This window comes from Mesocricetus auratus, unplaced genomic scaffold (genome assembly GCF_017639785.1).
Source record: "Mesocricetus auratus isolate SY011 unplaced genomic scaffold, BCM_Maur_2.0 Super-Scaffold_100045, whole genome shotgun sequence".
Taxonomy (NCBI): Eukaryota; Metazoa; Chordata; class Mammalia; order Rodentia; family Cricetidae; genus Mesocricetus; species Mesocricetus auratus.
In genome coordinates, this window is record NW_024429222.1 from 8755104 (window position 1) to 8782782 (window position 27679).

Consider the following 27679-nt stretch of genomic DNA (forward strand, 5'->3'; position numbering starts at 1 on the left):
GGTAGGTTGAGGTACAGACACTGAGTTGATCTTAAAATGAACATTTATTCTCCAAATTGAGGCCACAGGTACAGCCATGACCCTCTCTGTCCCCTGCCCATCCCCATAACAAAATTCTCCAGTCTTCTGAAGGACTCATCTTTGGCCATGAAACGCCTTCTATGGGGTAGCTTCATCTTGACTTTGGTGGTCTCCTGAGGCTGGAAGAGCTTCCTATTCATAGCTCAGTGTGTGCACTGTCTGTGGTGGCTTCTTGGCCCTGAGCTTAGTCCAGAAAGCCACTTCCTTATCTTTCAGTCTCTGGGCTTGATGGGTGGTGACATTAACATGCAGATAACCTTCCTTCTGGTCATACTTTGGCCAATAGGGTAGCCCCTTCCCATTGGGGTTCCTGGGGACAGAATCAAACATAATTTCTTAAAGTTGCTATGTGGTCCCACATTCATATGGCACTTATAGTGATTCCTAGTTTATCTCTGCCAAAGGCCCTTGCACAATAATTGGAGCACACGTTTGTCAGAGCAACACTTATAGTGAAAATCCACCCCTTCCCCATGGTCCCACCTTGCCCAATGCCTTGGCAATGTCCTTGTACTATTCTCACCCATTCCTAGCAAAGTTGGCCCAGAATTTCATCATCATCTTGCTTAGGTTGACCTCCTCTGCTGAGACACCATCTGTGAGAAATAAGAATATATATATATATATAATATTATATAATATATGGTGTATGTATTAACTTAATATGCATTTAATGAGCAAGAGATGAATACAGAATATGGGTTCTAACTAAAAAAATTACTGTATGTAATTATTCATTGTAAGAAATTCAAGCTAGCTGATGTGCACTTTTAGTTTGAGAATGAATGATCCAGGACTCAGCAAGTCATGCAATTCATTCCTAGCTGTCTGACTTTGTTTTCCATACCCAGCATCCAGTTCTTTCCTACTCTGGAACGGATGCTGCAGTTCAGTGATGTCCTTATAGGAAGGTATTTCTGGTACATGTGTCTTTTCTCAAGCTCCTCTTCAAAACCATATATTCACTGTTTGAAAACATAGTAGAATTGCATGTAGCATAAAACATACCTAGTTGGGAAATGCTCAGTGTGTTATCAGCAGCCATTGAAATGGGCCAATAAACATGACCTGCTGAGAATTAAGGTATTAAAGATGTTCATCAAAGGTTTTTTCTAATATACTATTAGCTATAAAATAAGTGAAAGTACAACTTATAGATAAACAGATACGTATACAGACAGATGGATGCACATTACATCTGGTTAACAGACAGCAACAGCTTGACTCTTCTTAACTCATGTTCTGATATGTCAAGCAGTGCAATTCTTGTCTTCAGGCGGGGGAACTTGGGTGATACATTTCTCTTAGTTATATTAGTGGTAAGCATCATGATGGAAAGCATTGTTGGCTGCCCATGAGCATATACCTTTCCTAGTGTGAGCAGGAGAAAGGCTGGGCATCTGACAGGCTAGCTTATTCCTGTTACCCTGAGTTGGGGAAATAAATATTAAGCTCCCAGGCAACAAAGCACCATTACCATTTAAAATTGGGGCACCGAAGACAGAGTAGACTTCATCTCCATGGTCTCCAATCACTGTCTTGGGTTTCATTTCTGAAAAGAAGCTTGGGCGGTATTGAAATTCATACATGTAGGTGGGGGCACCAGCATCTGGGAAGAGAGTTCATGTTATCAGGCATGTTCTTGGAAGGTAAAATATCTCTACCTGTGAAGGAATCCCTGGTCATCATCACCTGGATGTGTTTGGGCTGTTCAGAAAGGAAGTAGAGATGGTACCTGAGTCAGGCATTCATGAATAAGATGCACCACCCACCCAAAGAACACATAGATGTTCACCGTAATGCTCTGGTGCACATTCATTTCCAAGAAGACCTACAAACTACTCAGCATCTTCTATTCAGTTTGGGGTTGAGTATTTCCTCACGTTTTGCTCACTCATTTATAGGAGTGTGAAGAAAATAGAAGTGCTTGCCTGAAAGTGTTATTTGTTTTTAATTAATGTTTCAAATTAGCATAAAATTATGGGTTTCATTGAGATATTTCATTCATATTTTGTTTCATTAGTTTTTTTACCCCATTGCCCTTCATTTCCATTCCACCCGCTTGTTTGTGCCTTTCCTAAGAGAATGGGTCTCCTCCCCCTAGCTCTATTTACTCCTGTACGTTATACGTACCCACAAACACACCCGCATGGGAGTGGTTAGCTTTAAGGATATATAAAATCTCTCCCTACAAGCACTTATTCTAATTTTTTAAATTTGAATTAGCAATAAGCTTGCTTCACCTGTCAATCCCAGCTCCCTCCCCCTCCTATCTTCCCCTGCCCCCCCCACCTACCACTGCTAACCCCCTACCCAATCTCACCACTCCATTCCCCAGGGAGGGTGAGGCCCTCCATGGGGATATCCAGAGTCTGCCATTTCCACGTAGAATGACAAAAGCTTTAAAGGAATTTTAGAAACAGAAGAAGGGAGAGAAGCACAGATTTTTGATAACAGCATTTTTCTCAGGTGTTTTGCTAGCAACAAGCCAAGATTCATGAGGCTTGCTTACCAGAGTCTTCCTGACTCGGCATAAAAAAAAAAAAAAAAAAAAAAAACCAGCCAGCAAGGTTCTTTTAAGAGACTCTGCTAACGATTGAAAGGTGTGTACGTACAGCTGGAAGTGGCCGCTCTTGCTGGATGTCAGCATGGACTGAGCCGGCAGCTGGAGTCATGCTTAAGCTCGCCATCTTGGAAACGGCAGTTTAAAACAGCCACCGTTTTAACAGATAAGCCATGTGGCCAGAAAAACATAAAGATTTACAGTAAAGTCATACTTGAGTGAAGAAAAACCTCTAAAGGTTTACAGTGTGTTTAAAAATATACGTTATATTGAGAGAGAAAATGAAACGACAAAGTGGTAAATAAATAAAAAAGCCGGCATTGTGGTGGGACAAGCCGGTAGGATTTACTCCAGAGGCAGAGGCAGGCAGATTTCCAAAGAGAAACCCTGTCTCAGAGAAAAATAAATAAAAGTAAAATAAAGTAATAATAGATAAATAAATAGGCCACGCAAAGATGGAAAATACACAGAGTGTTTGGATACTGTGCGCTATTGTGTTTTTCAGTTTTTTGATTGCTGAGGAAGGAACAGATGCTAAAGTACACTTGATTATAAATGCTGCTGAATTAATCCAACTTCTATCTTTTAAAAATCCCTTGACTTCAAAATTTAAGTATAAGAATATGTTACTTGGGAAAGGAGATTTTACTTATGTTTCCACAGAAAATGCAAAGCTGAGGATTCCTTCCAGGCTTCTGTGGTTTGATGAACCAAGACCCCTGGAAGCAATGGACCAGGTGTTCCAACAACTGAAACAGCTAAGACAATACAGCTTTACAGACCCTGAAAATAAGGACTTATACAGGTATCTGAGTTTTGTCATGATCCCCATGGTATGAACAGTGCCCCCTTCCAGCACGAAGCAGTTTGGAATGAGCGACGTCCTAATTCCCATCTTGTTTATAAATCTTTGTTTTCATTTAAATGGGGTTGTTTATAATTGGCTAATGATAACAGCCGATCTCTTTTTTAATGGTAAAAAAGGGAAATTATGGTATGGGTATGGTTTTTCATTTATTGATACAAATTCAAGGTCAATTTTGGGATGTGTATATTTCTCCTCTTGATTAAGTATTGTGCTTATACTGATCTTTTAAAACATAATGAATAATTGAATACAGATTATAGATAGTTACTTATAATAGAATTTATAGTTAAGTAAGTTAGGTTTTCTAGATATACAAAAATATATTTGAGATAGATAGTCTTCAAACCTCTCAAAGACCTTCAGAAAATGGCATTTAAAATGGTTTAGGGTTTTTCTTGACAATGAGAAATGTCTGCTCCTGGCAGCACTAATTACGTCTGAGAGGAAGATGGGCATCAAAGAACTTGTTATGGAGTTTGCCTTCAACATGGCAAGATTAGCCATTTGGGCAAGAAACTGCTTTTGCCTGTACTGCTTGACTGTTGCTGTATAATCTGGATATGCAGGACCCACAGGAAAGTGACTGCTGAACTCAAATAGTCCTTCAGGGTTCCTGCTTCATGAAAGAGTCTAAGAGACTTTCTGCAGGACACAGAAAAGTGACTAACAGACTGCTGATGCAGATGGACAATTTGACATTTCCTGCTTTGCTAAGAAGTGTTCCAGACTCATTGTGGCCTATGGGCTGAAGATGGATGTCCCAATATTACAGAGGAACTTTGGGTGACTGTCCAGGTAGCAAGATGTCTCTGTCAATCCTAGTGTTTATATATTATCCTTCTGTGGTCTTTGATGGAGTTGAAGACAGTTATATGTTGGGGAAGTTCTGTGTATATGTCAATAAATTACTGCTGGCCAATAGGAATCTAGATAGGTGGGGCTAGGAGTCCAGGAGGATTCTGGGAAGGAGAAACACAGGAGAGTCGACATGTAATGCCATGGGGTAGGAGCCTGGAACTATTCTCCGGTAAGAGACATACTTAGATTAACAATTATGGGGCAATTACTTAAGTCAGAGCTAGCCAGTAAGAAACAAGCAAGGCCAACAGCTTCATGATTAATAGCGTCTTGTGTGTTTATTTGGGGACTACAATGTGGCAGAGCCCAGGCGGCTGGTGGGGGATAAACCAAAGCAGCTAGCAAAGAAAAAGCTTCTCTTAACAGTTATAGTTATAGTTTTCCTCAGTTATGATAAAAGATAGGCTACATATAGAACTTTGGACTCACAAGGATGGGATGGATGATATTTTCTTTAAATCTTGCTAAATGTTAATAGACAAAATGTTGTAACTGTGTTCTTACTTGATAACTGTTCTGTTATATATAATTTAACTATGCTAAAGTTAAGACCTTTGTTTTTGTTTAAACAGAAAAGAGCAGATGTTGGGGAAGTCCTGTGCATTCGTCAATAAAGCACAGTCTGGCCAGTAGGGAATCTAGATAGGTGGGACTAGGAGTCCAGGAGGACTCTGGGTAGGAGAAATACGAGGAGAGTCAAGATATAACACCATGGGGTAAGAAGACCGGAAATATTCTCCGGTAAGAAACATACTTAGATTAACATTTAAGTCAGAGCTAGCCAGTAAGAACCAAGCAAGGCCAGCAGCTTCCTAATTAATATAGCCTCCTGTGTGTTTATTTGGGACTGATGCGGCTCTAGAACCAGGATGGCAGGAAGGCTCCTCTCAAAGAAAAAGCTTCCCTTTATAGTTTAGGCCTAGTCCCTTCCGCAAAAGTTCAAGATAAGAGAGCATCCCTTATTATGGGATTGACACCCAAAGTCCTTTTGTGTGCCAGGGCCAAATACCGATCTACTACTCAAGGCCCCTTATATTGGCCAGGCCTCCTTGCTGACAACCACGTTCAGGGGTTCTGGATCAGTCCCATGCTGGCCACCCAGCTATCAGTCAGGGGTCCAAGAGCTCCCTCTTGTTCAGGTCTGCAGTTTTTGTGGGTTTCACCAGCCCGGTCTTGACCCCCTACTCATCATTTTTAGGACATATGTGTTACATTGTCCTTTTTCCTCTATCCTCTCCCTGAAGATCTCCTCTTGTCTCATTGTTTTAGTCTAGTCTCTCTCCTCCATGCCCATATACATTCAAATTTAAGTCTAGACTCCTCAGATGAGGGGATACACATCATGTTTATTGTCCCAAGTCAAGTTAATTTTACTTAAGCAGGATGACTTTCAGTTCTATTCCCTTTCTTGCAAATATCATAACTATTTTCCTTACAAATTTGCACTTTGTATATAGCACAGCTTATTCACCCCATTCATCCATCTGTGAACTTCTAGGCCGTTTCTACTTCTTCACCATTGTGAATAGCATGGCAATGATCATGGGTATAGTAGCATCTCTGTGGTATAATTTATTGCAATTTAAATATATGCAAGCAGGATATAGTCTGTCTTTCAAGTCTCAGGAAAACCACAAGGTACAAAGCTGACATTCAGAAATAAGAGAAACAAAGAAATAAAAACATATGGAATTGAGCATGAGAAGACATGTCTTACAGAAATTAGAGGAGTTTTCAAGGTGAAGTAAAGAGATACTAATAAACAACAAGAAACCTGTTAACACTAATGTCAAAGACATAAATGGAATTTAGGACATTCATACATGTGGCAAGTGGATTCCAAGTCCTAAATTTAAAAGACAAAAATAGTACTAAAATCTATAACTAAAACAAATACTCTGTGGCTGAAATAAACTGTCCTTGCTAAATGATCTGATTTCTGATATAAACGACATAAAGTATGTGGAGAACAAACCAGGCCTAAAGCTAGAGAAGAGAGCAAATGAAGAGAAACCTGGGAGAGCTGGAACTCAGCCCAGTGGCAGAGATCTCACCAAGACTGGTTAGGAACTGAGTTAAATAGCAAGAGAGAAAGGTGCCAGTGAGCAGAGAGAGAGAGAGAGAGAGAGAGAGAGAGAGAGAGAGAGAGAGAGAGAGAGAGAGAGAGAGAGAGATTTGTGGAAGTATAGAGGTATAAAAGATTTTTGAGGATAAAAATTATCAGCCAGATTTAGCTAGATGCACCAGGCAAAAAAATCAATACAGAATAAAATAGATAAAATTGTAAATAAAAGATCTCACACTAGAAGCCACAGTAACTGAAAGGCTCATAAGAGGTTATTACAAACAACTGTATGAACACAGATTGAATCACCTGGAAGAAGGAGATGAACTATTAGTTTAATTAATTCTAACAAAGCTGAACTACGAAAAAAACAGACAATCTGGAGGACAATAGTTAGTGATTAAACTTTCATTCAAGAAATGTGATGATTTCCCTGAAGAATCACAACTAATATTGTCAAAACAGGGAAACTATTTTCCTCTGAACCTTGGAATAATATTAAAAATTGCCTTGCATACTGCTTTGATTCAGCATAGTGTTGGAAGTTTTTGCCTGAACCATTTGGCAAAAAAAAAAAAAAAACCAAGGCAGCCAAATAGGAAAGTCAGACATTCAGCAATATACATGGACAGCATGTTCCTACAGATAGAACCCATATAGAATCCCCAAATACTTACAAATAGTAAGTAAATATAATAAAATTACAGCAGAGGAAATCAACAAATTAAAATGAAATAATGTATCCTCATATTAAAAATAAATTGTGTCACTAAAGGTGATACCTTCCCCGACTTTTCTCCTTGTATGCCATGAAGTGAGCATCTTTGATTCACTATTCTACCCAAAATGATGAATCCTACCTCAGGAACACAACAGAAGTGTCTACTCACCATATGTCAAATACATGACCCAAATAAGTCTTTCTTCCCTCACAATGTTTATATCACTCATTTTATTTGGGCAAAGGAACCTGACTTCTACCTCCAGTACTGGTAACATTAAGAGCCTTTTTGCCTCCAGGTTTTCTCTGGTCACTATAAATTGTTTTTCCCATGTTCATCAGGCAAAGCACCCCAATGACAGATGAGCAGTGGTGGATAAAAATCCTCCCCTCTTGCTCAGACGCAATAACCCAAAGACCACTCATCTGTTTATTCTCAGAGTTTCCAGCTCCAACTGTCTGCAGGGGGCATGTGTTTAGCTATGTATCATTAACTGGCCGCTACCTCCATCCTGTGCCTCTCTTCATCTCCCAAAATGATGTTTTCTGGGATCAATTCAAACATTAAATGCTTACATTTGCATCCTGCCCATAGAAGCTGCCACTGCCAGGAACTAAACAGAATAGAACTCTTCCTGCACTAAATTTTAAGGCCTCACTACAATGAGTTTCCACATATATCTATTCTAGGAGGTCAGAAGGTTAGAGACCAAAGCTGGTCAGTCACCTCTGGTTAGACTCACCTCTGTGACCACGAGACACAATCACAGATGGCACACCAAACATCACATCCGCAATCAACTCTAGGAACTGGGCTCTATTTCTGACTGGGTCATCTGTGTCTATTGAATACTTCTCAATGGCGGCTGGAATCCCATCCTCCGGTATGTCCTGAAATGAGTGAACAAAGGGAACAACACCAGCTGAGCAGTGTGGCTTTCCAGCCAATTGAGACTGATTCATTGATTGTGAGTTTTCTCTGCCCTATATAAATTCCTCCTGAGGTGATAACTGGAAAACATGTGTATAGAGTCTGAATGAGTCTCAATCTTTCTCTGGTGAGACCTGAGAGATAATCATGGACAGTGTATGTGTGTGATCTAGGTCTTTTGTTTATAAGTGATGATTGTTTAGCTTGAGGCTCTGGTGGGTCTCCTAAATGTGGGAGTGAGGGTGTTTCTGACTCATTTGCCTGCTCTTGGGACCCTTTTCCTCCTACTGTGTTGCCTTGTCCAGCATGGATTTGAGGGTTTGTGTCTAGTCTTGTTCTAATTTGTTATTCCATGTTTGCTTGATACCCCTGTGAAGGCCAAGACCTGATCTTTTGCTGAAGGGAATTGGAGGAGGAGTGGATGTGGTGGGATTGCTGGGAGGAGTGGCGGGAAGAGAAACTGCAGTCAGGATGTAATGTATGAGAGAAGACTGAAAAAATAAATAGAAAAAGAAATGTTTGCAATTTAGGCCAATCCATCAGCCAATTACCATGGATCATAAGATGCTTACGAAGAAATGCGAGGTCTTCTTCAGGAGTGATGTGGCCATCTCCTTGTCCAGTTTTACATCAGTTGGTGGGAATTCCATTAGCTGTTTAAAAAAACAGTTCAGCAAATGTGAATGCTCAAAAATGAACAAGAAAAGACAACCAGGAAAACCATCCTCCCTACTGTGAATGAAGGCTCTAGCTCCTCATCCCTGGGTAGGGGTCTCCCATGAGTTTAACAAAAATCAACAAAATAAATGGATTTGTATATAGAAACTGAAGGAATAAGATGAAGATACTTACATACTTATTTAATATTACTATGTTCCCCTAAGCACTGGGAGAACATTTAGACAATGGTAAAGTAGAAACAGAGAGCCCAATCATAGAGGAACAGGCTGGGTACTTACATACCCTACTGATTGAGGATGTAACCATTCCCACCATTATGGCTGGATTAATTGATGATATTTGAAGTTGCCAGTGAGAGTTGTAATACTTTCAGCCTGTGTTGACCCCATCAAGAATTCTACTCTAGCAATGTTTGAGCAACTTAAGACACCATGAACCCCTATTATACCTGCCTGACTAAGTGCAGTGCTTTCAAGCAAAATTTACACTTACTCAATGGACAACTCACTGATGGGAAGACTGGCTCCCGGCATCTCTCTTATATAAGTCACTACAGAAAGTGGCAATTATATCTCGTCATACAGAAATCGTCCCCATCCTTGGTGTCAGGGATTTGAGTCCAGGTCATGTTTGATCATTCCTTTCCTGTTAATTTTATTACTGGGGATACCTGCCCTGCTTTAACCACTGTTGATAAGTTCTGTGATCACTAAAGAAGAAAACCTATGAGAAACAAATCAGTCAGATCACCTCTCTGAACACTGTCCTTGAAGCACCGAGAGCACCCATGGGAACCATGAGACTTGAAGGGCCAAATACAAGTGTGTCTTTCTGTGTCCCAGACTGGTGCTTCTGAACTCTCAACTCATTTCCTGATTTGTTTATTTGGTAATTTCATCTGCACAATTATTGTTTCAACAGGCCCAGAAGCAGGGAATTCCAGAATTCATTAAGGAAAAGAAATGACGGGCTGGAGAGGTGGCTCAGTGGTTAAGAGCACTGGCTGCTCTTCCAAAGGTCCTGAGTTCAATTCCCAGGAACCACATGAGGTCTCACATTCATCCATAATAAGATCTGGTGTCTGATTCTTGTCTGCAGGCACACATGTAGACAAAACACTCTATGGTGGCACATGCCTTTAAGAACAGCACTCAGGAGCAGAGGCTGAAGTGGATCTCTGTGAGTTTGAGGCCAGCCTGTTCTACAGAGTGAGTTCCAGGACAGGCTCCAAAACAATACAGAGAAACACTGTCTCAAAAACAAAACAAGAAAGAAAGGAGGAAAGGAAGGAAGGAAGGAAAGAAGGAAGGAAGGAAGGAAGGAAGGAAGGAAGGAAGGAAGGAAGGAAGGAAGGAAAGAAGAAAAGAAATTGCGTGTTCCCAGGCAACTTTTCTCAGGTGACAGGCGATAGGTGATGTCCAAGAATGTTTCTGAGGAGAGATCCACTTATAAAATAGGAACAGCTGCCCTAGACAACAAGCAAGTCTTGAACAAAGAGCTTATGGGTGCACAGTTGGATGAGTAATTGGTAAGGATATATTACTGTCTGATTCAAATAAGAATACTTTAGAAAAGGTGTTTGAAGCAGTAAAGGAAACCTTGCCTTGCTGGGGATTACAAATTGCCCCAGAAAAAATACAAAGAGGAGATTCTATTAACTACTTAGGTTATAAAATAGACGCTCAGAAAATTAGACCACAGAAAGTACAGATCAGAAGAGATAGTTACCGGACTCTTAATGATCTTCAAAAACTATTAGGATAAATCTCTCAATTACAGACAATTATCGGTGTAGAAAGGCATGATTTAAAACACTTGAAAATGGCTTTAAAAGGAGATAAATACCTAAACAACTCACGAGAACTATCAGCTAAGGCTGAAAAAGAATTAGAATGGGTAGAAAAGAGAATATTAGAAGCACATGTAGACCGTGTGGATCCAAAACTGGACTGTATTATGGTTATTTTACCATCTAGAGAATACCCCTCCGGAATATTAATGCAGAGGGAAGACATCATACTAGAATGGGTATTTCTGCCACATAAACAGAATAAAAAATTGAAAACATATATAGAAAAGATCTCCGATTTGATATTAAAAGGTAAGTTAAGGCTTTGTCAACTGACTGGGAAAGACCCAGCTGAAATTATTGTACGTTTAACAAATGATGAAATTTCCTCCTTATGGAAGGATAATGAGTATTGGCAAATAGCTTGCACTGACTTTTTGGCAACTATTAGTAATAAGTATCCCAAAACAGAGAGAATCAAATTCATAAAGAAAACAATTTGGATTCTTCCACGAATCGTGAGACAAACACCTATTTCTGGAGTTCTTACCTTCTACACGGATGCAAACAAATCAGGTAAGGCAGGGTATAAATCAGGAAATTTAAGTAAAGTAGTTCAATGCCCTTACAACTCTGTACAAAAGGCAGAATTATATGCAATTCTCATGGTACTTAAGGACTTTACAGAGCCTCTCAATATAGTCACGGATTCTCAGTATGCAGAGAGAGTTGTCTTGCACATTGAGAACGCAGAATTTGTTCCTGATAGTATAGAATTAACCTCATTGTTTTTACAATTACAGGAAACCATCAGAAACAGGACCCATCCTATATATATATAACACACATCAGATCCCATACAGGTCTGCCAGGTCCTCTGGCACAAGGCAATGATGAAATTGATCATTTATTAATAGGTAATGTGTTGGAAGCTTCAGAATTTCATAAGAAACACCATGTTAACAGCAAAGGTTTAAAGAAGGATTTTTCTATCACCTGGCAACAAGCCAAAGAAATAGTAAGAAATTGCCCCACATGCTCATTCTACAATCAAACACCATTACCAGCAGGTTGTAATCCTAAAGATATTCACAGAAATGAACTTTTGCAAATGGATGTATTTCACTTCCCAGAATTTGGCAGTTTGAAATATGTACACCATACCATAGACACGTTCTCAGGCTTCCAATGGGCTACTGCCCTCAGCTCTGAAAAAGCTGATTCTGTTATTACACACCTTTTAGAGGTGATGGATGTTATGGGTATACCTAAAACAATAAAAACTGACAATGCTCCAGCATATGTCTCCAATAAATTGGAAAATGTTTTCCAATATTATAATATAAAACATGTAACTGGTATACCTTACAATCCCATGGGAAAAGCAGTGATTGAAAGATCTAACCGAACCTTAAAAGAGATGCTTCATAAACAGCCAGGGGCGACAAAGATCCCCAAACCCAGGTTACATAATGCTTTTCTAATGTTAAATTTTCTTAATGCTGATGAAAAAGGACAAACTGCAGCAGAAAGACACTGGACTACAGAGAATACTTCTGAACTAAACCAACCAGTGTATTTTAAGGATGTTATGACCTCAGTCTGGAAACCAGGATATATGTTACATTGGGGAAGGGGTTATGCTTTTGTTTCCACAGGAGAAGAAAACCTTTGGGTCCCATCTAAATTAATTAGAATTCGATCAGAACAGAAAATGTCTCAGGAGGAGGAAGGATGACGGCTCATCTACAAGGTCTGCTATGTATAAGGAGACCTTATCAAAGGAAAGAGAAGTATTCTGTTTGTGTCTTTACAGGAAAATTAGTTCTGAACAATGAAAAAAATACTAGGTATATGGACACCTAAAGAAGAAAGGATAGCTACCCAGAGGACCACCAAACATGCAATAATAAGATGTGTTATCAATGTCTAAATCTCTCTATTTTGTTATTGTAATTTCTATTTCCTTCGCTTTTTAATATGCCTGAGTCCCAATTCATCTAATTAACGCTGACTTTAGAGTTGGATTGGCTTTCCTGCTTTAAATCCAAGCATATTGTTAAAATGCAATTCAGACTTTCTGTATTATATCAAAGAGCCATTGATATAAGACAGAAAAAAGAAATAGGGACTGTCATCTGTGTATACTTGATTCTTTTCTAAAACTCTAATCTCCTTCATGTGTATTATCTTCCTTAGGGTTGCCTTTCCCAGTATTCATACACAAAAAAGTTAAAAATTTCTGTGCTAACATTAATACTTCAGTTTTCCAGAGAAAAAGGGATTTCTTGACAGCAATCTTCAACTGCTTCAGAAAGAGAATGTGGATTCACTTCCCCGACTCCGCCTGATTCGACTGGATACATCTAAACTGCCCCCACATCATCGACCCCACCTGACAGGAACCATCCTGAAAACCAGCTTATAACTACACCACTTGACACATCGCCAGACCAAGGAACTAATACAGTGCATCTTTTACAATCTGATCAGAGCTTCAGACAAGAGCTTCAATCAAAATTAGAACTCTAATCCAGAAATTCAGTCAAGCCTCTCCTGCCAAACAGAGACTAATTGACCTACTTAAGACTCTTGTTACACTAACAATTTCTTCCCATGGGTCCACTTGACTGTCATCGTCCCACTTCAGCAGGAAGTAAATTTGAGAATTCCACGTCCCTTCTTCCTTCTATTGATATTAGAGGATAGTTTACACCTGTTAGAGTTAATTTGCAATTATTTTAGGGTTGGGATTGGAAGGAGGTGTTCAGATTTAGGCATCCTTTTCAGATAAGTTTAGAATTTAGGTTGAATGGATATGTTTAGCTTAGGATAAGTAGATTATAAATTAATTATCACCCTCTATGTATATATGCTGTATGTGTTTGAGTTCATATCAAATTTAAATCTTCTATTTAGACTAAAAGGGGAATTGTAGGAGTGAACCCCACAAAGCTATCTGCCCATGAGGGCGGGGACATGTAAACTGACACAGGTAGATATAAAAGGAAGTGAAAGGAAAAGGCCCCTCCCTTTTTTCTCTTGGAAGCCAGCCATGCTTCTAACTCCTAGCTTGTGCGACTCTCTCTCTGGTAAATAAATATATTGTTTTCCTTATACCATTGAATATCCTCTTTAGAAGGGCACCTGTCAAACAGTTTTGTTTATGCTCACAGTTGGCAGGAGCCAGCCAAACTCTTGCTTGTTGATCCCCACTAAGTAGGGCACAGTGTTGAAATTCTTCTCAGCCAGAATCTTTTCTGGGGCCTTGGGCAGCACCACTCCATCAATCACAGTAGGTGTGAAGGGATAGAGCTGGGGAAAAAAGAAGAACAATGTCAGAGATGACCAGCATCTCCTGCTCTGCCTATCCAAGGGGACAGCTGGACCATAAACTCCCATGACTGCAGCTGAAACATAGACTCTATGACTGCAGCTGGGACACAGACACCATGAGAGTAGCTGGGACATAGACCCCATGACTGCAGCTGGCACATAGACTGTATGACTGCAGCTGGGACACAGACACTATGTCTGCAGCTGGGACACAGACACCATGACTGCAGCTGGCACATAGACCCCATGACAGTGGCCACAGAAACTCAGGCAACATCCTAATATTATGGGTGAAGTCCTGGTTAAAGACACACTATATCGCATATATCTTTTTTTAAAAGAATTAGTTTATGCACAAATGGACAGGAGGAACAAGATGGAGGACCCTGCTGGAGTTTCCATGGTATAAAATGCAATGTGGTAGCCTCAGGATTGAAATCTCAGGCTCCTCCCTACAAACCTCCTGAGCTGTGTCATCCAGAGTTTTTTGTGCTCAACCATGGCTCCCAAGACTCTTGGCTAGTAATCTCTTCCTTCTGAATGTGGAAAGTTCTGGTGTCATCTCTTCTCACAGGACCAGTTATTGAGCAAGAAATGCAAATGAGGAAAGGAGAAAGAATGGCTGACTTGGAGCACAGAACTTGCAGTCAGGGCAGCAGGGCCAGCCAAGCCTCTGGTTTCCTTGATTGTGCTAACTATCTAGTGACTTTGCTCCTCCAGGCATCAACAGTACACACAAGAAATTAGCGTGATTCCACCAAGGGGAATCCTACCAACTATAGTTAATTTAAGACTAAACGCTGCATAGCTGCAAACGGTAAAACATCTACTTACCTCTTTGGTATCTCCTTGTAAATCAAGCTTAAGGAATTTCTGTGGAAACAAAGATACATTTTTGTGGTCAGCCTTACTGGTATAAAATCTCATCATTTGGGCTGGGCTCTTAGTTCCTCATTGACTGATATAACAGAACCCCACATGGGGTCCTCTCTGCATGATACAGGGTGGAGCATGGTGAGGGAGAGGAAGTAGCAGAGAGTGACCCAGAGTCAGGATCACTGGAGCTCTGGAGAGAATGTCTGCTTGCCTGTACCTCCATCCTCCTACAACCATGCCCCTTCCAGTTTCTTCTTGGCAATAATACCCTCATTTTCCTTAGAGAAAAAAGTGGCGAGGGTGTGGCAGCACCAAGGGGAGTTTGATCTGAGTATATGAACTAGCAGGATGGGATGAGCCTCCCATTCTTTCCCACAACCCTATTGTCATTTCTTAAGTTCAGATATCTGGATATGAGATGGTGTCACCATATTCCAGAAACAGCTAATCTTTTGAAATGAATTCATAATAGTTTCCATTCAACAAAGTTTAAACAAGAACTATTGCTCAAATGTTGTGCTAGATAGATTCTAAGCAAATAGGATGTAAGTGCAAGGTGCAGCTAACTTTTATCTTCCCAGGAGACAGCCAGCCACACCTACCCATTCTTTTTCCAGTTCAAGGCTTCAAAACATGGTATTCTCACAAAAGAAAACTGAATCCTAGAAGCTCATTTCTAACACACACACACACACTCACGCATGCATGCACACACACACACACATATACACACACACACCAATTAAAGAAGGAGAGGTTAAGAATTTGAAAGAAAGCAAAATGAGCATGAGGGAGAAAAGGAAAGGCAGAAATGATGTAATTGTATTTAATTCACATAACTAAAATTATTTTAAAAAAGAAAGTACAAAAATTGCATTTTGGCAACATTGATTGATACTACCCCCAATAGGTAAAAAAATAAACAAATAAATACAAAATTTAAAAATCCCTGCATGCAGCACTTTAGATTTAGATGACAGAAGACTGAATGAAGCCTGAGTCCAAGCCTGGAGAGTAGATTTCACTAGACTACACACCCACCATTTTCTGAGTGACCTCCAAGAGCTCATCCTCTGTCTTCTGGCGCAGGCAGTGAACAATGACAGCAGATGTGGTGGTTTTGCACCCAGCGATAACAGCAACTTTCTGAATGAGATAACAGGCGGCCACAGAGGTAAAAAGCAACGTTAGTATCCACTATTGGTGTAGACAGTGGGTTCTATCCTAAGCCTCATCTCTAAAGACAGGAAAGCCTGTCTGAAAACACTCTAGAAAAGTTGATGTTTCTGGGGCCCATGAATTATTTTTTCAGTTTAAATTATTATTGTGATATTAGGTATCAATGAGCCACTGACATATCTGATTGTTTGCTTATAACTTTATAAATGAACAAAATATAAAACTATCTCAATTGAAGCCATGTAGAGACAAGTGAAGAGCCAGGATCCATGATTCCACTATTTATTAGTTCAGATCTGTTTGCTTACTTTCAGATCCTTTGGCTTCAGCTTCCAGCACCCAGCGTATGACAACTGATACAGGGGGCATGCACCCCATCTCAACATGCACCTTGTGCAGAACTGCAAGGCATCTGAGTAACACGATTTAGAGGAGGACAGGTGAGGTAAGAACAGAATGTCACTTACATGAGACCAGAAAATCCCTTCCTGTTCAGCCACTCTTACTTCAGGAATCCCTTGAGTTGAATCTCCATAAGTAGTAAGACACCCACTCACTACCACCACACACACACGCACACCCAGGCCTCAGGAAATCAGACGAAAGGACACAGGAGTTGCCCAGGTTGAGATATACTTCTGTCAGCGAAGTCACATCCTCCATGAATAAACCGGAAGTGAAGACCACACCACTCTCAGAAATGGCTCTGTGGAAGAGGTTCTTGGCCAGAGGAGACAAAACCTGGAGGAAAGGAAAACAGGAGGAAAGAATTTATATGCACAAAGGGCCAGTTTACCCTTTTATAATAATTTTTGAGATTATATTACATAATTTATCCCTTCACATGCCTCCCTCCAACCTCTCCCAAATACCCACCCCTTGTTGACTTTTCAAATTCATGGTTTCTATTTCTTATTGCCATTTAAGTCTCCTTCTGCCCTCTCCTCTACCCTAGCCATTCACCTAGGGATTGCAGTGCTCTTGGGAATAGGGGAATTTGTCATTCTAGACCTGCTTCTGACACCATGGATCTGAGATCCCCACATATCCTCAGTGTAGTGGAACCAGAGTATACAAAACAGGAAGTGTATGACAAGAGCCATCATGATGATCAAAACTGCATGAAAGACAGTTATGGCTATTCCCAGTCACAAATTCTGCGATATAATATTTACTACTCAGAACTTACCTTAAGAAAAGGGGTCATCATGAAAGGACTGAGGATATAGCTTATGGGACAACAGCAGGATAGTGAAAGAGAGGAAGTGGGGAAGAGGGAAGGGTGACGGGAAGTGTGAAATGTCAGAGATACAGAAGATATTTGATATTGCATTTTATAGTGGAAACAATGGGAATAATTAAATATCCATGTATTAGGATATTGGGTAAATAAGCAATTTCTCAGTTTTGATGTAAAATAGTGTACAATAGTGACTCATTGTGTTGTGTAAGAATGCTTAATGTTTAGGGACATATTTGTATCTTAGTACATTATTAAGAACAATTTCACTGCCAAAAAAAGGGTTATAGCTAAGACTAAATGGAATCAGATAATGGATAGAGACATGATAAAGAGATGATGAGAGATGGATTGATAGATTATAGATAGATGCATAGATCAATGGGCAGATATATAGATAAATGCTGAAGATAGATGATATAAACAGATAATACACACATAGGTTTTTGATGATCAATAGATGCAGTAAGTAAGCACTTAGTACTGTTTTTATGAGCCACAAAATTTTTCTACTTCTAAAATTCTCTTAAAATTTCCCTAAGTTCCTTTCCCCACTTCAGCAAGACATTTATATCTCCTCCATCCCCTGCTAGGGTTTGTCCATCTCACTTCTACTCATTCCTCTTCTTGTCCAAACTCCAAGCAAAACCCATCCCTCTTCTGCAGAGTCAGCTTTCCTCCCTCTTGGGTATTGACAACTCACAAGAACACCTCAGAGTTCCATGCTGGCTGTCAGCACTTGAGGCCACAGCATGTGGCCTAGAAACTACTTCTCCCTGTTTGTGGTTTATAGTCAACTCTATTTACAATTAGAAGTGGTGAGTCTTTGATGCTGAATATTTAACAAGGGGAAAAACAACCAAGTTAGAAGAATAGAGTTGTCATTGTCCCAAGCTGTAACAGGATATCCTTATGGCTTTAGATAACAAATTTGGAGAGTGAACTTTCTAGAGGCAAAAGTGTTATTTTGTTCCTTAACTCCTCCACATCTTGTGTTCTACAATATAGATTCCTGAACTCCTGTATTGAAAGTAAAGATGCTTGTGGTCCTTGGAGATGACTGGCCTCCAAGAGGTTCCATCAGCAAATTCACCAAAACTAGGCATGTATTCCCAGGGATACTTACAAGAACAGAGACGCTTTCACTTCCTGCGGACTCTCCAAAGATGGTCACAGAGCTTGGGTCTCCTCCAAAATTGGCAATGTTTTCCTGAACCCAGCGCAGTGCAGCCACCTGATCCAAATGGCCCCAATTCCCCCTGCTGTGTTCATCCCCTGTGCTGTAAGATAATATAAGGGGATATAAATAGAAAGCAAAGTTCCCAGGCCCTTGGATGGACTGGGGATCCTCAATGAATCTTCCAGAACTAGGTTATACTCTAATGCCTGACACAGAGGACTTCACCAGGTCTTCATGCCTACATTGATCTTTGTGGGCCTATCACTATTTCTTTCAGCAACTATGTACTGAGTATCCATCATCTATTAATCCAACTGCATTTCTGGCACACCAGAAGACAAAATCTGACTACCTTCATTTTATACTGAAGACCACAAACCAACAGATTAAAAGGGTATATCATGTCACTGGAAACAGATAATCACAAAGAAAGAGGGATGAGGTAAATTTATGAGGCAGTATTAAAATCTCATGACTCTGGAAGGCCTCACTGAGAAGAGGCATTTGGTATAGACCTAAGTAAAATTAATATGGGTCTTACTAGCATCTAAAGCACTGATTATCAAACTGTGCCTTATAAGCCCTTTGGTGGTCACATATCAGATATATACATTATGATTCATCAAAGAAGCAAAATTACAATTATAAAGTAGCAATGAAAATATGTTATGGGCAGGAAATCACCACAACATGAGGAACTGTATTAAAGGGTGGCAATGTTAGGATCCACTGACATAGAGAATGAAATTTAGGTTAGGAGAAGCATCAGGTACAATATCCCTAGGGCTAACAGAGTGAGGGTGGTTGCTGGGAAATGCAGGTAGAACCTGACTGGGAGACTTGGCGAGAGTTTCTGTGTTATCAATAGTGTGACATGACTCAGTCATCTCTCAGAGCATTCTGGACACTATGTGGATCACTCTCACTGTAAATGAACAGTTTTCATATAAACTAAGGGCTTATAGCAGGCTAGAGACTTAGGGCTCTCATAAGTAAATAAAGAGAATGGATGCTGGATGTGGGCCATGAGAAAAGGAGGAGTCCAAAAGCCTTTTTGTCCAGATGACCCGGGAAGTTGGAGCTGCCAGCGGCTATACAGAGGATCTTATGGGAAACAAACAAGGATTTTGTTGTAAGGAACAAATAGTAGGTGACAAAGGTCTTGTGAAGTGGGATATGCCTGGCACACAAACAGAGTGGAGATGTTATCTAAAGAGGATCAACTGGGGTTCAAAGAAAAGGTGAAGACTGCAAACAGGGAAGTGTGTTAAGTACTTCTGGGGTCACTCAGGGTGTTAGTAGAGAGGAAGACAGACATACAGATACAACCTGGAGACAGAGTGTGGAAGTACTGGGAAGGAGCCACCAGTCAAAGCCATGAATAGGAGCATCTCAAAGAGGCCAGTATAAATTGTCTGTGGCTGGTGAGTGAGCCCCCTGAGCTTGAGGTGAGCACTGGTAGAGGTCATATGTGGCCTTGAGCAATGCCTGGCAGTGTAGGGAGTAAAAACCTTGCCCGCAGCACCACTAACATGAGCCCATTCCTTCCATAGTTTCCTGTGAAAAGATGTCAAACATTCAAAGGAAACACTGGTGTTGATGCTGTCACAGAGGACTGCAAGTGAGCTGAGCAGCACAGGGGAAAATGGATGAGTACTTGAAGGACACCTACAGCAATGTGAAGAGTAGGTCTCCCAAGGCAAGCACAAGTTTGGTGAGTGAAACAAACTTCCTGAAAGAGAGCCCAAAAGGAAGTGGACCTGTGTGGCTGGGGAATGAAGAGGGATATGGTTCAAGAAAGCCAAAACTGTGAACAGCATGAAGAAACTTAGTAAACATCCGCAAGAAGACGACATCACTAAGGTCTTTTGGATTTTGCAGATTCCATGGTTTGGATATGGTTGAAGTGACAAGGGTTCATGTGCTTGGGTCTTGGTCCCTAAGGAGACAACACCATTATGCAGTGACAGAATCTATGGAATGTGAGACCCAATGAAAGGTAATTAAGTAACTGGGCCCACTGTATTCTTTTAGGACCTGTGTGCTCAAGGGAATCAGGTTACTTCATGAGACAGTGAGCTTGTACCTGTGTGAGTATACATGTGCTAAAAATTTTTGTTGTTGTTATTTGGAGTAATCTACAATCACCTGGAAAAAGAGAATGACAATGGACAAAATGCCTCCTTCCCATTAACCTGTAGGCAAGCTGATGGAGGCATTGTCTTAATTAAAGACAATGGTCACGTGGTCCCAGCCTACTGTGGGTTGTCCTCCAATATATGGAAAGTAAGATGGATAAACCTTGAAAGCTAGCCATTAAGGCCATTCCTCCATAGTTTCTGTTTTAGTTCTTTTCAAAAATTCCTGCCCTAAATTCCCTCAATGATCAGCTATGACTGGGATGTATAAGCCAAATAAACTCTTTCTTTCCTAAGCTGCTCTTGGTTATGATATTTTATCACAGCAATAAAAAGAAAACTAACGTTACCTGTCCTTCTGTTCTCCCCAGCTCATTGCCTTCGTATGTGCTTTGCCCTTTATCCTAGAGACTAAAGTTCTTTTACTCCACTACCGCATGGTGAGGTAGAGACTTTCACCACTAAAGTCTGCTGATAGGCCTGGTTGTTTGGTGGCTATAGGCACCCAGATTCTGTGTCAAATAAATCTGTCTTCTATATCATTAATCAGTTTCAGGTATGTTGCTATTTAAAAAAAAAGGCCAATGCAGGTCTACTAAGGCAGGTAGGAGGGTCCAAAACCCTACCTGAGGAATCCCCAGATGCCAAGGCGATACTGAATGGCCACCACCACCACGTTTTCATATGCAGAGAGGGCCCGTCCATCATAGGTGGATGCACCACCCTCTATCAGTGCTCCGCCATGGATCCACACCATTACCTGGACAACAAGAAAAGAACCATCCTGCTCATAAAGTAGAATTGAGAAGGAGCTCATCTTATGTTTTTTGGTTTGATTCCTTGACCAGATCCTGGCTCGAGGAGACTACCACTTAAATTCAAGGAGTGGGGGCAAGTTGCAAAAGGTAGTCTCTGTCCTCAGTTTGCCTGACTAGACCCTGGAGGTCATCATAGTCATCCTCCTCTACTTTTCCCCACAGACCTGCCCTGTTCAGTGTCTATTCAGGTCTTTTCAAAGTAAGAAGCATTATCAAGGCTAGAGAGATGGCTTAGTGGTTAAGAGCACTGGCTGCTCTTTCTGAGGTCCTGAGTTCAATATCCAGCAGACACATGATGGCTCACAACCATCTGTAATAAGATTGGTGCCCTTTTCTGTCTTGTAGGGATATATCCAGGCAAACAATATGTATATATATATATATATATATATATATTAAATGAAGAGAAATCTTTTTTTTAAAAAAGGAAGCATTATCACAGGAAACAAGGGGGCCAGGGATGTTACATGCTGTCTACCACTCCACCATTCTGATGTCTGAAAATTATACAGAGGTCGTATTCAAATTTTATTTTCAGCTCTTTTAATACTAATGTACCTGAGGGATTGTCTTAAGATCTACACACATCCTCAATGGCACCCCTTCCCAACAGTCCCTCTCTCTGTTTCCTCTGCACCCTCAAGTTCTCCCCTGTCCTGCAAAGCAAAGATCACATCCACATCCTCTATGAAATCTTTAGTCATTTAACTACATGATTACCTATAACACATCAAGGATTGTGAGTAGGTTTGAGACGAAGGGAGCACACAAAACCCACTGACTCATGACTCCTGGGTTTAAAATTTCATGTGTCATAGAACTGAGAGAGGATAAAGTTACAATGTTGTATAATGCTTCATATATATATGTATATATATAATTTATGTAAGATTACTGATGAATATATCAAAATATTCAGCGGCAGTAGTCTGAGCAATTTAAAATAATTATCTAACCACCATGTAGATATTTATACTGTATACCTTGACAGATAGGAAAATAGGTTAGGAAAGCATTAAATGCCACCCTAATGAAAGTTTGTGATAGCACCTGACTCAGCCATCTGGCCCCAGTGGCTTCACACTGAGCTGCCATCTCCTGCCATGGCTCATGGCCACAATTCAGTAAGCTGTTGCTAGACAGGAATTGGAACGCCTGCAACTCTAGGCCATTAACAATGAGCTAGAATATAAGCCTTTCTTTCTGGTGCATTGCTGCTGCTCTCCTTCCTACTGAAATCAGGATTGGCTAGATATTCACCATCGATTGTTCATACAGTTAGCTCCTATTTCAGGAGAAGAAGCTGAGAAGGTAAACCATGCTTTGGTCCTTCACCAAGTGAAATGTAGACCAAGGATTCAAACCCAAATCCTGTGGTCAAGGTCTTGTGTACATTGCTAGGGATTGTCCTACCCTCTGGCTTCTGGAGATCCTATTTCCCCTTCTATAGAACTGATTATGTCCAAGGAAAGACTGAATTAAATTCATCTTGACGAAAGACTGAGCTCAAGGGCTGGTGGGCAATGACGTGGTCAAGATATTGTGATATGAGTGCAGGCCACATGGCAAGGTCCTGTTAGGCAAGGTTCTCCACAATGGTCTGTGTTCCTACTTCCTGTGACCCAGAGTCTCACTGTGTAGTCACACTGAGTCCACAGTAGAGGCAAATGAATGAGTGGGAATGAGCTTTATTCTCACCTCCTTGTGCAAACTATGCATGTTTAGGACCAAATACTATTCTCATGATCACAGCCTCCTCCTTCATTTTGAGTTCTATACTAGAGGATTGTAGGAGACTGTGTGGGTTCTCACACCCTGTCTTATTCTGATTCAAGGATGATCTCTTTTATAGTAGTCCTCCTTAAGACTCTGGCCTGTAACTGGCAGTGTGCCCTACATCTGCCTCCTAATTTCTATGGGAAATGCTGACTCCCTAGGCGATCAGTACATTTCAAAGGCAACTAGGGTGTGGAAGGAGCTACAATAAAATCACAGATAGTTGGCAACGGACATGAGAAGTGCTTATGAGATTGCCCCAAATTGCTGCCTTCATTCGGCTATCGTGGGCCAGCAGACTTATCATGGCAGTAAAGGTTGTCAAAGGTAAAGTTAGGAGAAAGGCAGCACACATCCCCCTCGCCAGGCCCTGCCTAGGAGCACAGGTGTAAAGGATGAAGCCCCAACTCTTGTCCTGTGTTCCCTTCTGTGGCCTCCCTTCCCTACCCAAGCTTCAGTTTCTCTATCTGTATAGAAAGGTTTGGGCTGTTCATTTTTCTCTAAGATTCCTTCTGGCACTAACATCATTGTAAATTTTGTCTTTATGTGTCAGGTCCTAGTGTAAGAGCTGAAAATTTAAAGCAGCCTTTTTTTTTTCTTTCAGAAGCGTAAGAGAGCATGGAAGATGAGGCTGTAATTGCAGGTGGGCAGCAAATCCGATGTTGTTGGGCAAGTGTGAAACAAGGAAAGATGTGGTCAGAGGAAACCTTCAGTCAGTCTGCCCCTGGTGCCTTGTGCCCAGCTGCTGCTGTTGTTGATTTCCATTTGCACAAAGATCTAGATGCTGGAACTCAAGAGACTGAGTCACCGGGCTCCGTACTTACTGGCAGCCTCTTTCTGTTCTTCCTTAAGTCAGCAGGAGTGTAGATATTCAGGTAGAGACAGTCTTCAGAAGACTGGAAATGAATTTTCTCCTTGCTGTTTATTATGGGCATCTGATCTTCTACTGCTTGTTGGGAACACCTAGGAGGAGATTAAAAAAATAGCAGATGCTCCTCCAGAACAAAGCTGAAAAGGTCACCTTGCCAGTTTGACATTGTGAATAGAGCTTTTTTCACCGGACCAGACTTAGATGCAATTGGCAAGAAGGTATCTAAGAATACTAGTAGGAAACCTGGGACTCTAAAAGACTCCCAACCCTGAAGATGGAGATCAACTTGATGCCTCACCCTTTCCAAAGAGCCTTTGTGAAGCTTTGAGTCAAGGACAAAAATCCTCATATAGTGCCTTCTCTAGGAGATGAGTGCCCAGATCACACAGTTAGGATGATGCAGGCTGTAAAGTGCTTTTAATTAAGTAAAATATAAGTAACATTATTCATTTTTGTGGCACAGATGGAAGTCATACTGGCCTCAGTATATCTAAGTAAGGCTATCAGCTTACTTAGCAACTTCAGTTGCTAAGAGTCTAAAGTAAAACCAGAAAAGGTATGTTTAGACCCTTGTTCTCTGGAGGCTTTCTTACGTCAACAAAGCAATAATTCAAATTAATTCAAAACTAATGATTCAAATTATCAAAATGAAGGAAATTCAACTTCACTAGTATTAAAATAAATTCTACAACAATAAATTATATTTATTTATACATTATATTTATTGTTGTTCCAGTTATCATACTATATCTTGTTTTTGTAAGAGTCACACGTTATTCATTTTTTATTTATGCATATATGTAAGTACATGTGAGGGTATACACATTGTGTAAGACTGCACATCAAGGTGAGAAGAGTGCATTGGATGGCCTGGAGCTGGATTTACAGGCAGTTGTGGGCCACCTAATGTTGTGGATAGGAACTAAGCTCTGGTCTTTTGCAAGCTCAGTAACTGCTCTTAATTGCCAAGTTCACTTTACAGTACCCACAAATTATTCCTTTAATAACTGCAAGCACTGGCAGGTGTCTGTGAATGAATGTTCTCATATGTCCTTGGAGGAAGCTGACAGATTTAGATATTCCTGGAGGGAAACTTAACAAAAGACTCTTACTCATTACTCAGAAATTTCTTGGAACCGACCCTAAAACAGTTATCGATATGTACAGTTATTAGCTGCAAGATCATAGTGTCATTTATGCCATCAAGAACACCAAAGACAATTTCACGACACCAAATCAGAGACTAAGTAGGTATATTCCCTGTTGGATTTTGTGTTGTTATTAAGTATCAGGCTGTGATACTTACTGATTCAATGGCATTGATGGCACCTGTAAGACTGGAAGCAACCTAAGTTATGGGGAGGTATGAACCATTGTCTGGGAAACAGGCAACAGGAAAATGACTGAAAAGTAATATTAATGATGTAACAACAGTTCTCTTGTGATAGGGATATTGCATGTGGTTTTTTGCTTACTTACATTTACTTTTCTGTATGTTTCTTGACTTGTTCTCAGTACTCATGTATTACATTTGGGATCAGAAGGTAAAAACAACACATATGATATCATAAGAGAAGGCAGCTACAGGTGGAACCTTGGGTATCCTCATCTGAAGTGATATTTGTGAGTCTCTTGGTTTCTCTGGGGTGGCTATGAGGCCATATAAAACTGCCATCTTTTCACCATCTGATCAGGATATTTGGGGCACAGAAACAACTGTTCAGATTGTTAGTGGTCAGCTAGACACATATGGGAGGGCACTCCCTTCTTCATGTTTCCTCCAATTTTCAGCAAAAAGAGATAACACTAGGATAGATAACACTGGAATATCTCATTTCATTATTCATCATATTCTAACATATTGCATTATTTATTTGTTAAGTTCTGAAAATTTCTCTGGTCTCTTTCTTGTGCTAAAATACAGCTCAATGATTCTAGGTGTTTGAGTCTCGTTCATTAGTGTGTCTTCATACTGGAGCATACCTGGCTCACAACAGGCATTCAATGCACATGTGTTGAACAGAGGACTCCAGAAAGCTATTGTGGTTCAGAAATGATTCTATAGTATTCATGAAAGACACAAAAACTATGTATAGTAGATCATAGAATTGTCTTGAATCCTTCTTGCATCACCCAGAGACAGATTTACTAACTGCAGGAGTGGCTTACATAGGTGGGTAGGAGGTGGCATTCTTCACGAAGTTCCAGGGCTCTGCAGGCTGTGGTGGGGCAAACCTCAGGGATCCAAGAGGAGGCTTGGCAAAGGGGACTCCCAGGAAGAGGGCCACAGGCTGTGCGAATCCCTCTAAGCTCACATACTTCCCCAGGACTTTGCCATGAACAGTGTTCACCACGGGTGACAACAATGGGCTTCCTGCTAGACAAAGAGATGACACATAAATTCATGAGAAGGAAAAGGTCAGATCTGGGTCCTAGGTGGGTTTGGCCTCTTTCAAGATGTGGCAGTGAATAAACCACTTGAACTTTTATAGGTCCCATTTGCTTGTGACATAAAAGGACTAAGGAGAAAAGTGCCCTCATGTGCAAGCCACAAATGGAAAAGTAAGCTGAAATTGGAACTAGAAAGCATCTATCAAAAGGTCACTGCAAAAAGAGGACAGACTGAGATAAACAAGACCTTGGTGTGCCTCATAGAAGCCTCTAGAGACTCGTATCCAATAAGATCCTGTGCAGAGATACTTGTTGGGTGAGGGAACAAACAAGTTCCTACAGGGTAATGGGGTCCTAAGAGTGAAAGCATCAGATACACTCTTAGCATCTATCTAATCCAGTGTCAGTATCCTTGGCATTTGCATTTTACAGATTTCATAGCATGGACCACTTCCTTTAACTTCATTCCCTAGAATTTTACACCACACAATCAAAGCAGCAGCGTTTCCCAATTTTTCTTGCAATTCAAACAAATCCTACATCTGCTTATGCTGCATCACATCTGCTTTCAGAAGAGATCCTAAAGAGCAACCTGCGAAGATTCCCAACCCATGTGTTTCCTGGATGAACCTGGTTCTCCCTCTTTGCCCTTCACCTTGTTATGTATCACTTCCCTTAAGAGCCCCTAATAACAAATGCCTTCCCAATGGTCATTAGATCCTTGTGCCTTGACCTGACCATATCCTTTCTTTTAATCCACTCCATTTGGGATCTGTCATTATTTATCCATGCATTTCTTACAATTTTTCAAAAACCACCATAATACACACTTTACAAACGAATGAACAAACAAAAAATCTGCCCTACAGTCCATTAAAGTAGTAAAACTGTGATGTCGGTGTCCCTCTGTAAGGCAAGGGCTTGACTCCTTGTCTTTCTGCACCATCATGTGTTCCTGGAATTCACAGTTACTACACTCTCCCATTCCCACTGTGTTCAGGTACAGGGCAACCCTGGTCTGGGCCATTCCACAAGAGAACCCAGGGTGAGAGAGTGAAAATCTTGCCAAATTAGATTTATCTTGCCTTGATATACACACATCTTTTTCTGCCTCCACGTGGAGCAAATATTTTGTATTTAAAAGAACTCACCCAATGCCATGCAGGCTGATAGAGACATTAGAATCAGAGCACAAAGGCACATCTTGGAACAACACGCTTGCAATCCAGTGAAGTCTTCAACTCTGGTCTGTAATAAAGGAGAATGTTCTGGAGTACTGCTCCACTCCAAAATCTTGGGCATTCAGCACAATTATAA

The 27679-nt window shown here is 40.7% G+C and overlaps 1 protein-coding gene across 3 annotated transcripts; it reads right to left on the bottom strand.

The window, feature by feature from the left end:
• Window positions 1-25: 25 nt before the first annotated feature.
• On the bottom strand, window positions 26-27679 carry LOC101824810 (carboxylesterase 1E-like). Of its 3 annotated transcripts, none has more exons than XM_040735347.1 (14): window positions 27514-27679; window positions 26141-26345; window positions 23925-24063; window positions 21133-21266; window positions 18315-18468; window positions 16585-16689; window positions 15811-15915; window positions 14728-14766; window positions 13732-13872; window positions 8660-8740; window positions 7900-8047; window positions 1559-1690; window positions 605-677; window positions 26-391 (listed from the first exon to the last, which is right to left on the bottom strand). In XM_040735347.1, exons 1-14 carry the CDS (start codon window positions 27662-27664, stop codon window positions 214-216), a joined length of 1785 nt encoding a protein of 594 aa, XP_040591281.1. In that variant the 5' UTR covers window positions 27665-27679; the 3' UTR covers window positions 26-213. The 3 variants fall into 3 exon arrangements, with proteins under 3 accessions (XP_040591281.1, XP_040591280.1, XP_040591282.1); XM_040735346.1 differs by having other exon boundaries at window positions 26141-26348; XM_040735348.1 differs by having other exon boundaries at window positions 259-391; window positions 565-677; window positions 26141-26348; window positions 27514-27669.

What these genes read in the sequence shown, in the direction of transcription:
- LOC101824810 (XM_040735346.1), bottom strand. Translation starts at nt 27,664, where the DNA reads ATGCCCAAGATTTTGGAGTGGAGCAGTACTCCAGAACATTCTCCTTTA. An exon ending in GTGAAAGCGTCTCTGTTCTT is followed by an intron (nt 16,690 to 18,314) that starts GTAAGTATCCCT and finishes CCTTTCCTCCAG; the next exon opens with GTTTTGTCTCCTCTGGCCAA. An exon ending in TTGGCTGGCTCCTGCCAACT is followed by an intron (nt 8,741 to 13,731) that starts GTGAGCATAAAC and finishes TTTTTTAAACAG; the next exon opens with CTAATGGAATTCCCACCAAC.